At 47.8% G+C, this 14,309-nt stretch overlaps 1 protein-coding gene across 1 annotated transcript in view; it reads left to right on the top strand.

Moving 5' to 3' along the window:
- Positions 1-13,372, top strand: part of GAP43 (growth associated protein 43) — a 73,130-nt gene extending 59,758 nt beyond the window's left edge. The window contains exon 3 of the mRNA XM_067546057.1: positions 12,599-13,372. Within this exon, the coding sequence (XP_067402158.1) occupies positions 12,599-12,687 (89 nt within the window). The 3' untranslated portion in view covers positions 12,688-13,372. The remainder of the gene's footprint in view (positions 1-12,598) is intronic.
- Positions 13,373-14,309: the final 937 nt, after the last annotated feature.

Genomic DNA, 14,309 nt, shown 5'->3' with positions numbered 1-14,309 from the left:
GCTGCTCCTCCTACGCCTGCCTGGCCTCCGCAAACCAGTGCCCCCAAAACTGCTGTACCCTCAGCCTCATCTGCTTGTTGGCCAAGATAGACCTGCTTGTACAGGCAATCTCCAGTTGTGGTCTCTTCTGGGCCTTTCAGTTCCTTATTATATCAAGCCTTCTTTAATTTCTTCACTGCATCTTCCTCCTGGATGTACACAGGCAATTGGCCTCAGATGGGCTGAAGTAAATTGGACCCTTCAAACCCTTCTCTGCCTTGACACAAGTTCCCAGAATCATTTCTCAGCGCATCCTCTAGCGACTGAAGGATCCCCAGAAATAGGGCAGAGATACGTTGCACAGAGCGGCACTGCTACGTGGGATGGGGATGCCTTTTCCAATCCATGTGCCAACAGGAGCGTCTTACCAGCTGTCAAATGTCACATTCCAAAGTTGGAAGCAAATCAAAACCTGCGTATTCAAGCTGTTCACACTGTAAAGTATTTCACAGAAGGAGGAGGACGAGCAGGTTTTACGGTTTGTGGGGTACCTAGCAACATCATAGGGAAGGGAAAATAGGCTGTGAATTGCCTTTCCCTCAGATCCCCCGGCTTGAGAGCCCATCAGGTCATGACTTGCCAATCCCCTCCCCTGTTCTGGTGCTAATTCTGAAAAGTGGGCCATTAGCAAGCTTGCCCAATCTCAGGTTTTGGACTAAGACAGAGATTTTGCGAAACTTTTCAAAAATAAAAAATCTCAGGACTTTTGGCTCTGCAGCAGCTGCTGCTGCCAATGCTATTGGTACAATCGTGAAGGTAACACTGAGGACAGATGGATGGTCTAGTAGGCAAGGTAGTGGACTAAGGTGGCATTGGTTCAATTCCTGGCTCTGCCACAAACTTCTTATGTAACCTTGGTCAAGTTACTCAACGCTGTGCCTCTATTCCCCATCTGTAAAATGGGGCTAATGGCACTTCCTTACACTGCAGGGTTATTGTTCTGAATAGACCAGAGAAATGGGTACTATCTGGGCAGGTCATAATGGAGGCTCTATAAAGGTCAGAGTTCATTTTAAGTGTGTGTTATATACATATGTTATATAAAACTACATTAAAATTAATGTTGCAAAGTCAAGCATTGGAAAATCAGGAAAAGCCAGAATTAAGGTTGCCTGTGGTCCTGTAGAAAAGCATCCTCAGGGGGTTGCCTGGGACAGGAGAGTGATAATGGGAGCCTTTGCCACTTTAAATCCAGCTCAGAGAGTGACCAAAAGTTGTTGGCTGCTTTTTTTCCCTAGACAGTGGATAAAGCAGGGAGTTAGATCAGATCTTGTGGGTTCTATTCCAGCTCTGCCACTAACACTATGGGTGACATTGTCAAGTAATTTCTTCTTTCTAGTCCTCAATTTCCCCCTCTGTAAAATGGGGATAATTATATTTTTCAACTTCACAAAGGTGGCTGTGAGAATTAATGTTTGTAAAATGCTTTGAGATTTTCAAAATGCTTCAGGAGGGAAAAAATTCCCCTACCACTCATGCCACTACTTCAAGATCAGCCTTCATCAGATGCACCTCTTTAAAGACCATCATGCAAATGTTCTGGACTACAGCACAATGCTGTCAGGCCCTCAGGATCTGGAGAACAGGAACACCAGCACCTTCAAACCCCATTACCCCACACCTTCCAAACCCCACTATCACTGGGTTGAGAAAACATCTGTCATAGTTCAGGGCACCGACGCTAGGCTCCAGCCTTTTCAGCCATCACCTCTCTTTGGTGGAGACCTGCGTCTCTCTCCCTTCTGATCAGGGTTTTTCCGGGCTACACAATTCCCTGTCTCTGCTGTGAGTTTCCCAGCAAGCCAGACTGCATAAACCAGGCTTCGTCTCTGCTGTGCTTTCTCCTCCGAGACTATGAACTGCTGCCCTCATTGATAAGTTACCACGCAGCTCTTTCTAAGCAAGCACATTTATTCTTAAGGTGAAAGCATTACAGAGAAAAACATATTAAAACAATAAAAGAACTTGCACACATGCTAGTAAGCTTACCAGAGATCACCCCAACTCCAACAAGAGCACTGGTAAGTGATCAGTCCTTCGCACCCACACGGGTTCTTCTGTGATTACAATTTCATAACCGCTTTTGCTCAGAGTAAGAAAGCACATTAATAAGTCTCTGTCCTTTATACAACTTGGGCCTTTGATCTTCAGACTCCAGGAACTAATAATCAGCAGACAATGGTTCTCTCCTCAGGGCGTAGCCTCAAATGGTTGGGTCCAGAGGTGGAAATTTGCATTTGTCTTCCTCCAGGTATTTCCTAGGAAACACACTTAACTTTATCCCAAAACTTCCTTCTTGATTAAAATACTCATTTGAAGCTCATAACTTGTTCCCAGGGTTTGCACTGGCCTTTTCTCCCCTTCAAAGAAGTTACCTCCAATCCCACAAGAATACATAAACTTTGGAGTCCATTGTATTGAACGCAAAGATATTAAAACTTAGTTCAATAAGTTTTTTCAATGATATTGCGGGAAATTGCTCAAACGGTCACAGCATCCCCCAAGAACACTATGCACACTAGGATAAACTCAAAAACCGGGCATTGGAAGGAAGCCCACTGCTTGATTGGTAACATCATTAAATAAAGGAGAAGAAAATAAGAACATGAAACTCTTGCTGCCGAATGCAAAGTCACTCATTAACAGAACCAGCACCATCCAGGATCTCCTTTTGGATGACGGCTTGCTGGCGTCACCTGGCTTTGATGGCATCTCTGGTGACATGATTCAATGCCACCTCCAACCCTGTCCTAGCACAGCTAGTACCCATAGGAATCTCCATATCTCGCAAGCTAAGACAGACCACAGAATGTGCCAGGAACAGCAAAGAGGACATGCAGCAGCAGTCCTGTTCCCCTCTAGCTTAGGACGCAGAAGACGTTCCAGCCCAGAAACAGAAACATTTGAGTGCATCTGTGAGGACAAGAGGAACCTAGGGCTCCTAGTGTTGTACAGGCCTCTAGTTGGAAACCCTATCAACTTCCTGGAGGAACTTGCAGAGCTGCTGATCAGCACAGTACTGGAATCCCCCAGATTCCTTGTCCTCTGTGATCTCATCCTCCACATCGACAAGGTCAATGGTATAATGGTATTTGATCTCACGGCCTATGTGGGATTCTGTCAGGCAGTCTCTGGATCCACACCTACAACCGCATGTATGCTGGACATTAGCTTCAGTCTAGGACGGGATATTAGAGATGTCACCAACTTACCACTCTCCTGGTCTGATCACTGCCTCATCCAAGCAGACATCAGAGCCTCCCTTCCTGCCAGGATAGTGAGCAACCAAAGCTGGTCCATCCCCCAAAGAGTCATGACTCCCTTGGTTTTCATCTCACCCTAGGAGAAAAAGTCAGCCAACTACAAGGCCAAGGTGTCAATGAGTTATAGCAGTACAATCACCTGTTGTCCACTCCCACTGGTCACAAGCCATCTCCTCCCTACAACGATGACCTTATGGCTATGGACACATTTTAAAGCCTTGGTCCTAATTTTCAAAGCAATTAATCAAGCCCCACTGCATCAAAGACTGAATTCCAATCTATGAGCCACGACTACAGCTCCATTTCTTTGAGAACTACATTGTCCCAAAGTCCAGAATGAAGCATATGAGAATTGGGGACACTGCTTCTGGCTATGGAACAGTCTTCCAGAGACAATCAGGCGAGTCCAGAGGTCTGACCATATTTGGGAAATGTTACAGAACATCCCGCTTCCAAAAAAATCTCTCTGCTATAAGAACGACACACCAACACACACAGTTCTGTCCAATAAGGCCCTACCAGCTCCATCCCAAAGAACGGGGAAATTAATAATATCGAAAAAATCAAGAAACAGCCAGATAGGTGAGATAGCTAGATCATCATTACGTTTATTATTATTATTAATTGGTAGCTGAAAGCCTGTGCTGTCTTGTGGGTGTGGCATATGGGCCAAGTAATCTGCCAGCTGTACAGTCTTCCTCATGCAACCAATGAAATTGTTGCATGCAAATTAGCTGTAGCATAAGGCTGGTTTGGTTTGAATTACTTCCACGTCACAACGGTCTAGGGACTCTTGGCATGGCACAGACACATGCCTTGCTGTAGCTGCACATAACACGCAAAGTCAAAATGGCTGGCAACTTAGAAACCAGACAAAAAAGACTGTGAATCCCAGTGATGATTCAACCCGGTGATATTCAGAACAAAAAGAGCTTTCAACGATGCTTGTAGCTGTTTTCATTGCTTCACACTGACTCAACAGACATTCTGGGCTTCAGAGTGACACACAAACAGATATTCCTGGAATCTTATTATATAAATACTAGTTAATGAGCATTAAAGGTTTCTTGTCCAGCTCAGTTATGAGAAACACTTGCAGTGGTAAGGAGGAGTGCGGGGGAACCTTGCTGGCTGCTCGCCCTGTTGCATTTTTTCTGTGGATAGAGTCCTTCAGCCTCTGGTGCTTCCAGGCTATCCCTTTGCACAAGCACTAAAGTCACTTTCCAAAAAAAAAAAAAGTGAGAGCAAAGTACAGTAGAACCTCCCACAAGCATATCGGGAATGCAGGTTTTCGTAACGCTGAAATGTTCGTAACTCCTAACAGAACGTTATAGTACAGTACCCTGCAGTCAGTGTCTTCCAGCTGAGGCTGGGTGAGATCTCTGCAAAGGTGGCACCTGGCAGCACTGCCTGGTTTCCCTGCCCTATTCCTGTTTCTTGTCTTTGGGCTGAACTGTGGGGGTCCTGCGCCGCACCCTTGGCACTACAAGCCCCAGCACTCAGCCACCTCTCCCCAGGGCTCGCTCTGCTCTGTGATTGCTCACTAGCCTCCAGAGGCAGCACATGGCAGGGGGTTGGTGCCAGCCTGCTGCCAGCACCCCTCCCTCCTCTGCCCCTTGCACTCCCAGGTGCTGGCAGAAAGTGTAGATCCCATGCAGTTTCTGTTCTGCATGCCGACCCTTAAGGTGCAATGTAGGTACAGTATAATATTTGCTTTCTTTTCTTTGCTGCCTGATTGCTTACTTCCAGTTCCACATGGAGTTTGGTTAACCGGTCAGTTCGTAACTCTGGTGGTCGTATATTTGGGGTTCTGCTGTACTTTATATACATGTCCACAGGTGTATGCTGCAGCATGTTCAGTTAGAGGAGCTGTGTGTGTGTGTGTGTAGTAGACGAGGGAATCTGCTGTGAAAACACAGTAAGTTGAGCTACTAACCACCCTTGGCATCTGTAGCCCCTGCCATCTGATGTATGTGTAAAGTGCTTTCAGATCTAGTGACTGGAGCTCCAGAAACCCCCCAGTCTGATTCCCTCAGTGAGGTGGGGTCAGTATCATTATGCTCGTTCTACACAGGGCACAAATTGTACTTGAACCTTGAGTCCATGCTCCCTCGGTCGTGCTCTGTGGGACAAACTCTTCCTCGGCATAAATCCACTGCAAGCAGCCATGTTACACCCAAGTGACCGTGTCCCACTGTGTGGCTGGGCAAGGTTTCTGTCCTTCAGGGCATCTTCTCACTTCCTGCTAAGACCGGGAGCGACGTGGCCTCGCCTCCCAAGTGTAATAAAGCCACCCTGAAACGAGCCTTGGAGTTGATCTTGCTGCTGCATCAACTGAGGAGGATGCTACCTTCCCAGAGGCTGCAGCGGCCTATAGTAAATGGTGTGAAGGGAGGGGCTCATCCTTTGTCAGGAAGGCCCTGCTGCCTGTAAAGCAATAACTTGCTCTGTACCCCCCCCGCCTGGTGAGTGCAGTGGCTCAGTTATGGTATCTGTTTCAATCAGAAAGCCTCGGCTTGCCAAGGGCGAGCGACCGTATCGACAATGAAGAGCAGTAGCTAGGCGTAAAAAACAACTTGAGAGCAACAGCTTAGCGATTCACCTCAGCTGTCGGCCTAGCTCTGTATCTGTGCATGTGGGAGGGGTGGCAGTGGAGGGCATCAGGGGCGTCCGTGCTTCTCCACTCCTGAGGAAGCAGAGTGTTTGTGAATGTAGTTGTAGCAGGGTTAACGCCGCACATTCACAGAGAGCAGCTCCTCTTCCCCCCACCCCTTCACCTCTCCTGATCTCTCTGGAGAGATGCCCATCAGCCAAAGTTGGAGGGTTTCCATGGCAACCAGGCAGCTGGTGTCTAGACACTGAGAAATGCCTTGCAATTGAGCGGCAATTCTAACTCCCCTCGACCCCCCCCCCCCCACTTCCGCCCTTTTCCTTTGCACGTACTGCACACATGAATGAATGCCCAGCGCGGAATGGAGTTTCCTTTCCACAGGCTGCTGGGAGAGTGAGGGGAGCATCCGAAAGCCGCCCTCCTGTCAGCTTGACGAAGCGAGAAGGCAGCTGGGGCAGCAGAGGCAGGTCTGACAGTCCTCCGAGGATTCAGCTGGGTCAGAAAATGAGAGGCAGCAGACAAGCTGGACTGCTAGGACCAACAGCATTGCCCCTGGGGCAGACAAAAGCTGCTTTCTTCTCCCTGCCCAGCTCAGGGTCTCAGCCGATATGGGGCTAAAAACAACACGGAGAGAATCAGCAGTGGGAGACCCGAAGTGGAATGAATGTTAGTCACATGTCTGATTGCGACCTTCCCCCGGCACTCCCTCCCCTAGCATGCCCCAGGACCCCCTTCCCTGTGAAATCTTCTGAGGGACAATTCAGGGAGCTGCAATTTCCTACTCCCCCATCCACTTCTCTCTGATGTCTTCTGGGCCATCTGGGCACCGCTGCTTGCTTGCTGCTGCGTGTGCCAGGAGACTGAGAGACCCCTCTGTCTGATCACTAAGGAAACCCTGAGCGCCCTGGCTCTACGATGTCCAAGCAGTGAAGAGAGCCAGTCAAGAGAGGGTTGATTCTCAGGGCTGCGCAAGCTGCCCCTAGTGCAGGACTCCAGGAAGGGGGAAAAGGTAAGGCCACCATTGTGGCTCCCTGAAGCTGGGACCAGAGCAGAGGTCATGGTGAATGCAGGGTGGTTGGCTGAGTAAATACTGTAATGTAAAGTAAAGAGACAATCATTTCTGAGGGAGCAGTGCTGGCAATAATTCTGAAAATGGTGGAAAAGCGACGAAGGCAAAATCCCTGAGTCGGCTGTATGGAACTCAGTGTTTGTGTGATTTCTTTGCTCTGGGCACTGTCTGTGACAATTCAAAGATCTCGAAGAGAACAGAAGGAAAACAACCAACGCCACCAGCCACAAAGAAATGATGAGTGGGGAGGTTACTACTACTATGGTCATGTGCTAAGGTCTGCTGCAATTTAATTAAGCTTGGCACGTTGAAAGGGAGCTGGGCAGGTCCCAAGAGGCAGAGTTTTACCCAGAAATCCATCCAACCTAATTTCACTAATGTAGGGCAGCGGAGGGACTTGGAGCGGGGCCTGAAAGCTCAGCCATTAGAATGCAGCGTAGGTGAAAGCAGCTGGAAATGCCACCATCCAGCAAAACTGCTGCCTGCCCGCCTAGCTCAGCTTTATAGCAACCGTAGCGGCATATGTTCAAGGCACTCACTTGCCAGTGGGGGTCACAGATACAATTCTCACCCTTTCCAGGAAATAAATGGAGCACTGAAAGGCAGGCAATTTTTCTGAGTTCATTTCAGCAGGGCTCCATAATGCAGTTCCATCTTCCATGTCTGACGTTACCTGGAGGACTCGATCCAGAGAGGTGCTGGGCACTGCCAGCTGAAGGTAATAGGGCTGCAGGTTCTCAGCACCTCTCAGAAAAGTCCACTCCAGGGGGGTCCAGAAATACCCTTGAGCTTCCTCTAACGTCCTAGTTTAATACCGGTGCAAATGCACAATGTCAATTTAAAGCATCATGGGAGGGCTCCGAGTTGGCTCAGTGGGTGCCTGGACCAGGTTTTCTCCTCCAAAATCATGGATTAAAATGAGTGGTTGCATCTCAGCCTCATCTACAGTCTGACATTTGTCCCCATCCCAGAATCACCACCCATTTGGGAAGAATTCAAAAAAACCTGGCAGATTGGAATCACAACAGGCCCAGATGCACTCAAATAGTACGGCATATTACAAGTCCCAATAAAATCCCAGAGCTAAGGACAGAAAAAATGGTGCTGGTGAGGACTGACGTGCCTCAGCAGAGCTGTGCTTAGTGGACCAGGACCAAATCCACTATTGCTTTATATTTTTTTGCATATCCCAAGCCTCTTCAGGTTCATGTCACTGCCCCTCCTGTTTCTTCTCAAGCTCCTGACGCCTCCTATTCCATGTTCTGACATAGCCCAGGTTCTTTCCTCTTCTGGATGCTGGGGCTCCCCTTCCTGTCTGTCTGTAGCCAGCATCTTTTCTCCAGCTGATGGACACTTCTGCCACATCTCCAGCTGGCTGAGCTTCTCCTGCTCCAGCTCCACGTAGCGCAGACCCACCTGCTCCATTTCCCAATAAACCAATGCCTCTTGTTTGTTACCTTGCTCTCCAAAAATGCAGTGACCAGGCCCTAGAAAGAAGTCTCACAATGCCTCAGCAAAGAGGGCACGAGCAGGTGTGGCAGCGTCTGTGGGGGTGGAAAGCTGACCACCCAAAAGGAGCTGCATCTGGTGCATTTCAATTGTGAATAAGAGAAGGAAAAGGTTGACTGAATGGGCCTGATTCTCCTTTGCTTTGCATCTTGTATCACGATTTAGGCCCGTGCAACAAGAGTACAAAGTGGGTGTCAAATGCCACCGCCTGTGTAGCTGACAGGCAAAGTCTAATTGGGAAGTGTGCTACAGTCACGCTGCACCAGCGCAAATAACACACCGAGGTGCAAGGGAGTGGAGACTCAGGCCCACCATCAAGCAAAGACTTCTAACAAGAGCGAGCGAATAGATAACTGTCTAGTAGTCTTCTAAGGGACGGGGTGGAAGCCCCTTTGCTTGGGCCGTTTAAAGCTAGACTAGAGCAATCCCTGGAGACCATATTGCTGGAAACAAGTTTGCACGAGTGCGAGAGGCTCTGTTACGTACTTTCAGGCGTCAGGTCCTCAGCTGGTGTAAATTGGTACTGAAATCAATGGAGCTACATCAAATTACACTAGCTGAGGGTCTGACGCTAGGTCTTTTCCATCTCTGATGTCCGGGATGCTGTGATTTACCAGTTCTGTGCTTTTTTTGCATCTGTTCTGCACAACATTTTATATTCTTGTGCTATCATTTGCTACTGAACCTCAGTGCTGACCAGGAGGTTTTGGGTTTTCACTGTCTTCCAGTTCAGTCAGCCATGGCCAGTGCCGTTAAGCAAAAATACATCCTAGCAGTGGTCGGTGCACGTGTGCTCAGAATGCTTCCCCGCTCAGCTGCTGCCTGCTCCATTCTCAGCTGCAAGCAAGGGAGACAGCTGACTGAATCTGGTTTGTTAATGTGCTTCATAGAGCAGGTTTCTCATTTATTTATGTGAATTCCGTGCTGGTGAAAGGTGCATGGGACTGCCCTGGTGACTGAAGCCTTGATTCCCTTGTCCAGCTGAGCTGTGCTTGGTGCAGGACCTGTGTGGGTGGCAAAGGTGGCTTTATGTCAGTTTTTTTGTGGCTTCCTGATTCCAGGGCCAAGCCAGCATAAATTAGAACAGGCTCAGGATTGCTCTAATTGCGGCCAGGCTGTCAATGGTCCCCAGGGCTCCACCTATAACCCTTACACTGGGGGACGTGAAGGAGAGTAGTGTTGAGCCACCACACAGGTTCCATGCCACCTGAGGCTTCCCCTATGCCAGGGGTATGCCTGGTGATGAACTTTGCCAGAATTCCAGCCCCTTTGTCCCACTAGAGGGATGGAAAGGGACCATAGTGTGGAAGGAAATTGTGTCCTGAAGCCTCTTTATCCACTGAGCAATAGCCACACCAAGCAGCATTAGTGGGAACTTCCACACACTGCTCTGAGCCTGTCAATACCCCACGTTTAGAGCATGGTATTGAATTTCTTGATCACCACAAACGGTCATTGAAATCCCTGGGTGTTTTAAGTGAGCCACGGCTTCAGTCCAGGGTTTTAACTGCTAAGGTATGTAGAGCGGCGTTCTGACCTAGTGGACTGAGCATGGGAATTGACACGAATTTGAAACCAGGCTCTGATACTGTGTAGCCTAGACAACTCATGTGAACCACTCTGTGCTTCCATTCTCTCAGCTCTGTAGAATGGAGTTCATTTTTAGCCACCTCTCTGGGGAGTTGATTAACCTAATGTTGGCACAGCACTATATAAGTTTTCACTACACATAATTCCACTACATAACAAAATTCCAGTGGCAGTTCTTTTGTTCTCTGAACAGGTTCACCCATCCCTAGCTGTGTGTGCGTGCGTGCGAGTGCGTGCGCGCTTCACCCATCATGTATATGCCTGCAAGAAAATCTAGATAGACTGCTTGGTTTCAGGGGGATCACAGTCCGCTTCAGATGAGGATAATCTTGTGGCTAAAACTCACCGCTAGGTGTTAAACCTGCTGGGGTCTATTTCCCTTTCCAACTGCGTTACCTTGGGCAAATCACATCTCTTGTCTGTGCTGCCCTTTCCCCATCTTAAAATCCTCAGCTAGCTGTTGCTAGAGATGAGCGTGTAGGGGAAGGACTCCCCCAATGTAAATGTGTTGTAGCTACAAGACAGTTTATTAAGCTCACGTGACCTGTTTGGGTGCCTCCACCCTGCCAGGGGCCCATTTAAATCAACAGCCTATTTCACTCCCAGTTGATGCATGTAGTTGGACTAATTACTATAAGGGAGGCCTTGCAAAGCATTGGATTTTGTTGCTTAGTAGCAGTAGAAAGCAACTGTGTGTGTGTGTGTGTGTGCGCGCGCGCTTCTGCTGCTGGAACCCTGCAGCCCCAGGCACTGAGGCAGGATTACTGGGCCAAGGTGCTGCATCAACAGATTTTTGGAACTATTACAGTAGGCACTCAGTGTGACACATGGGTTGGGGGTCCAAGCAATGCAAGTGCAATAAAAGCACTGAATTGGCACATGAGAGGCAGGGGGTTTGCACATTTTAAAAGTGATGCTTAGGGACACAGAGCTAGGGGAGGTATTTAAAAGAGCTAGGTTAAGGGGTCGCAGCTGTTTGGTAAGTAAATGCACGTCTGCCATCTGATGGCCCTGAATAGCTTAGCAAAATTGAGCTGGTGGTCTCAGTCCAGTTCCTAGTAGATAACTGGCTACTCGGCCAGATGCTCGGCACGGAGTCCTAGTCCAGTCCAAGAACTCAATAGACTACCTGTGACCAAACTCCCCTTTACATGATGGTCACTCCAAGTTAGTGCTGAGGCACGTGAGCGGGGGGAAGGGAGAGAGGGTTTGCCCTATCTGTGCTGCTTCCACAGCTAAACCAAGCACTTTGGTTTGCAATGTTGTCAATTCACTACCTTTCCCCAGCACTAAATTGCTATGAATGTTTAAAGAAACCGACCCAATCGCATACACAATGCAGGCCAGTGCTGAAGTCAACCATAATGAAAAGTTAGACCTGGAATCGTCTATTTGTGTGCTAACTGATTATGGGCCTGAATTCTCCACTCCCTTGTGTCTTGTGTAATCATTTACACCGGTGCAAAGCAGACCTGAGTCTCCAGTGCATTATGGCAGCTTTTGCACACTACAGTTGCAAAAACCACAAATGTGCAATATTGGCTTTATAGCATCAGTGATGCCTATGTACCAGAGATGCTTTAACAACAATTCAGTACCCTGTACTGCAGGAGAATGAGCTGGATGACCCAAAAGATGGTCCATTCCAACTCAAATGATTCTGCTTACATCTACGCGTCTCCCCTCAGCTTCCTCCATGACCTGATCTCTTGTCTAATACATATCTAGAACTTCGCTGTTTAAAGAACATTTAATGTGAATTGAGGGCTGCTGAAAGTTATCTGATGGCCTTGGGAGTGATGGTCTCCAGACAGAACTGGTACAGCTCAGGCAGATGTAGCTTTATGGGAAAGTCCTACAGGACGGACTAGACCATGATAACCCTTCTATCAATCACTTTTTATAGAATTTAAAAGAAAATTATAGCCATGTTATGGAATTTGGTACTTTTAAAAAAAAAAAACCCTATAGATACAGGTTCTTGTTGGCTATTCAATTGTAGAGTAATTTCTACAGAACTCTATCACATGCATAGTGAACCTTGGCATCATCCTAATCCAAATCTATAGGACTTTTCTATATGGATAATACAACCTTCCCAGCACTTAGGGGATGTGTGGAGCATTCACTCTTCATGGTCTATTAAAGACTAGACTGGGAAAAACATTAGCAAATGTAGAAGGAAACAACCCGGAACTGGCTGTAGGGGGGTGGGGTAGGGATTTAGGTGTGTTCCCTCTTTACAATTGCATTTATAGGGTTGATTCAGTCTTTCGCCTTTCTGTTCTGGGTTGGCTCCCTAAACCAGGAGGTTGGTTAGTGCTTTTCATGGTGGTGTTGCTTTGTGTGATGCTAATACCTGTCCACTAGGATCTGGATAAAGCAAACTGATTTCAGTTGACCACACAGGTACCAGATAAGAACTGTCAGATTTTGGCCAGTTTGGGAACAGTAAAGTGTGTGCAAAATATCCTCTAACACAGGCAGCTAACCCTCACCCCTTTCTTTCCCCTCTAGACGCTGTAGAAGAAACCAAACCTACTGAAAGTGCCCAGCAGGAAGAGGTGAAAGAAGATGAGAACAAGGCGGACCAAGAAAATGCCTGAACATTAAGAAATGGCTCCCCACTACCCCTCCCTCCCTCTCTCCCTCCCCCTTTCCTGTATCCCGTCTTCCCGAGCCCACCCCACTCTTGATCCCACCTCCTGCTCGCCCCTGTGGGCCTGTCTGTCCCTCCCCCCTCCCACTTAAACCCTTTTTCTCTCTGTGTGGCAAACATTTAAAGAAAAAGAAAAAAAAAAAAGCAGGAAATATCCCAGTCGAACAGTGTGGCTTAAACATTTCTTTGTTTCTTGGTGTTGTTATGGCGAGTTGTTTGGTAATGATGATCCAATCATTTTGGGAAAATTCTTGCACTGTATCAGAGTTCTTTGATCTGGCGCGTGCGTGTGTTTGTCTGCCCGCCGCGAGTGCTCTCTCTCTCTTCCCCCCGTCCCCCCTCTGTTCCAAGTGTGTGTGCAATGTTCTGTTCATCTGAGGAGTCCAGACTTACCGAGTGAGTTAAAAATGGGGGGAAAAAAAACAAACAAAACCCAACATTTTTCTTTTCTTCCTTTTTCAATGTGATGGAATGAACTAAAGAGAACAAAAAACAAACAAACGAAGGAAAATTAAATCCCGGTTTGTTTTAAAAAAATAAAGCAAAATGTGCCAATTAGCATCACGTGTGGCTTCAGGCTCCTTTTTCAAACTGAACAATGATGATAATAAATGAGACTAATGATCATGATACCCGTCTTGCATTTCTGTAGCGCCGTCCGTCCTGCAGGAGCATGCAGGGCGACTCTTTCGGTGGACAACTTGTTGGGAGGAGCCTCTTCTGCTCCAGCCAACGCTGTACAGCAGGAACCTGAAGATGCCCTTGGCCATGAGTGAGGGAGTTTTAGGGAGGCGGGCTGTCATTATTAGGTTGGATTTTGGCCTGGGCAGCAAGATTAACATGCTGACTCCTGCATAAAACATACACACACACAAAAACCAACCTTAGGGCTTGAGCATGAGTCACTCAGCACCTCCTGGTGATGAATCTGGGAGAGCTCATTAGCTATGGATTACGGCCCCTTGACTTTTTGGGAATCATATGTTTGGGGACTAGACAAGACACCACTTGCAAAGACAGCTTAGGGAAACAGAACAGGCTGTTCATGACCACAGGTGGCCAGGGCTAGAGTTGGTGCAATATCGCTGAGAAAGGGAATAACACTCTATTTTTTAAATAAAGGGCTGTATTTGTCTAGCCCCAGCTCTAATCAGGGCCTAGGTTTATGGTCTCCTCTCCAGCAGCACACTGCATCCTAGCAACTGGATTGATTCGACACAGACCTGCCTCTTGAGACACTGGTGCCACTTCCTGCCATAGGTTTTCCTTGGAGCTCACCAGCCGAGTACTCCCTAGGGCCAGCCTTTCTTAACGGATGAGATCTGACAGGCTCATCGCCCCAAGCAGTGTGGCTGTCAGTATCTGCTGTTCTCTTTATTAGCCGAGAGGGTGAACAATTTAAATGTGTTACTGGACAATCTTTTTAAAGCCCCTTCCGTAAAAGCTCTCTTGACTGTAATAACTCCACAGGGTGATAACTCCACTGCCCTGATTATCATCATCTGCTTCTTCTCCCCCGCCCCAGCTCGTGTTGTGGCTTCGTGGTAATACTAGCAACAGTTAGCATAG

This window comes from Emydura macquarii, unplaced genomic scaffold (genome assembly GCF_026122565.2).
Source record: "Emydura macquarii macquarii isolate MOO-44397 ecotype Brisbane River unplaced genomic scaffold, CSIRO-AGI_Emac_v2 contig_1119, whole genome shotgun sequence".
Classification (NCBI taxonomy): Eukaryota; Metazoa; Chordata; order Testudines; family Chelidae; genus Emydura; species Emydura macquarii.
Note: the sequence above shows the minus strand (reverse complement) of the source record. Positions and strands in the feature narration are given on the sequence as shown.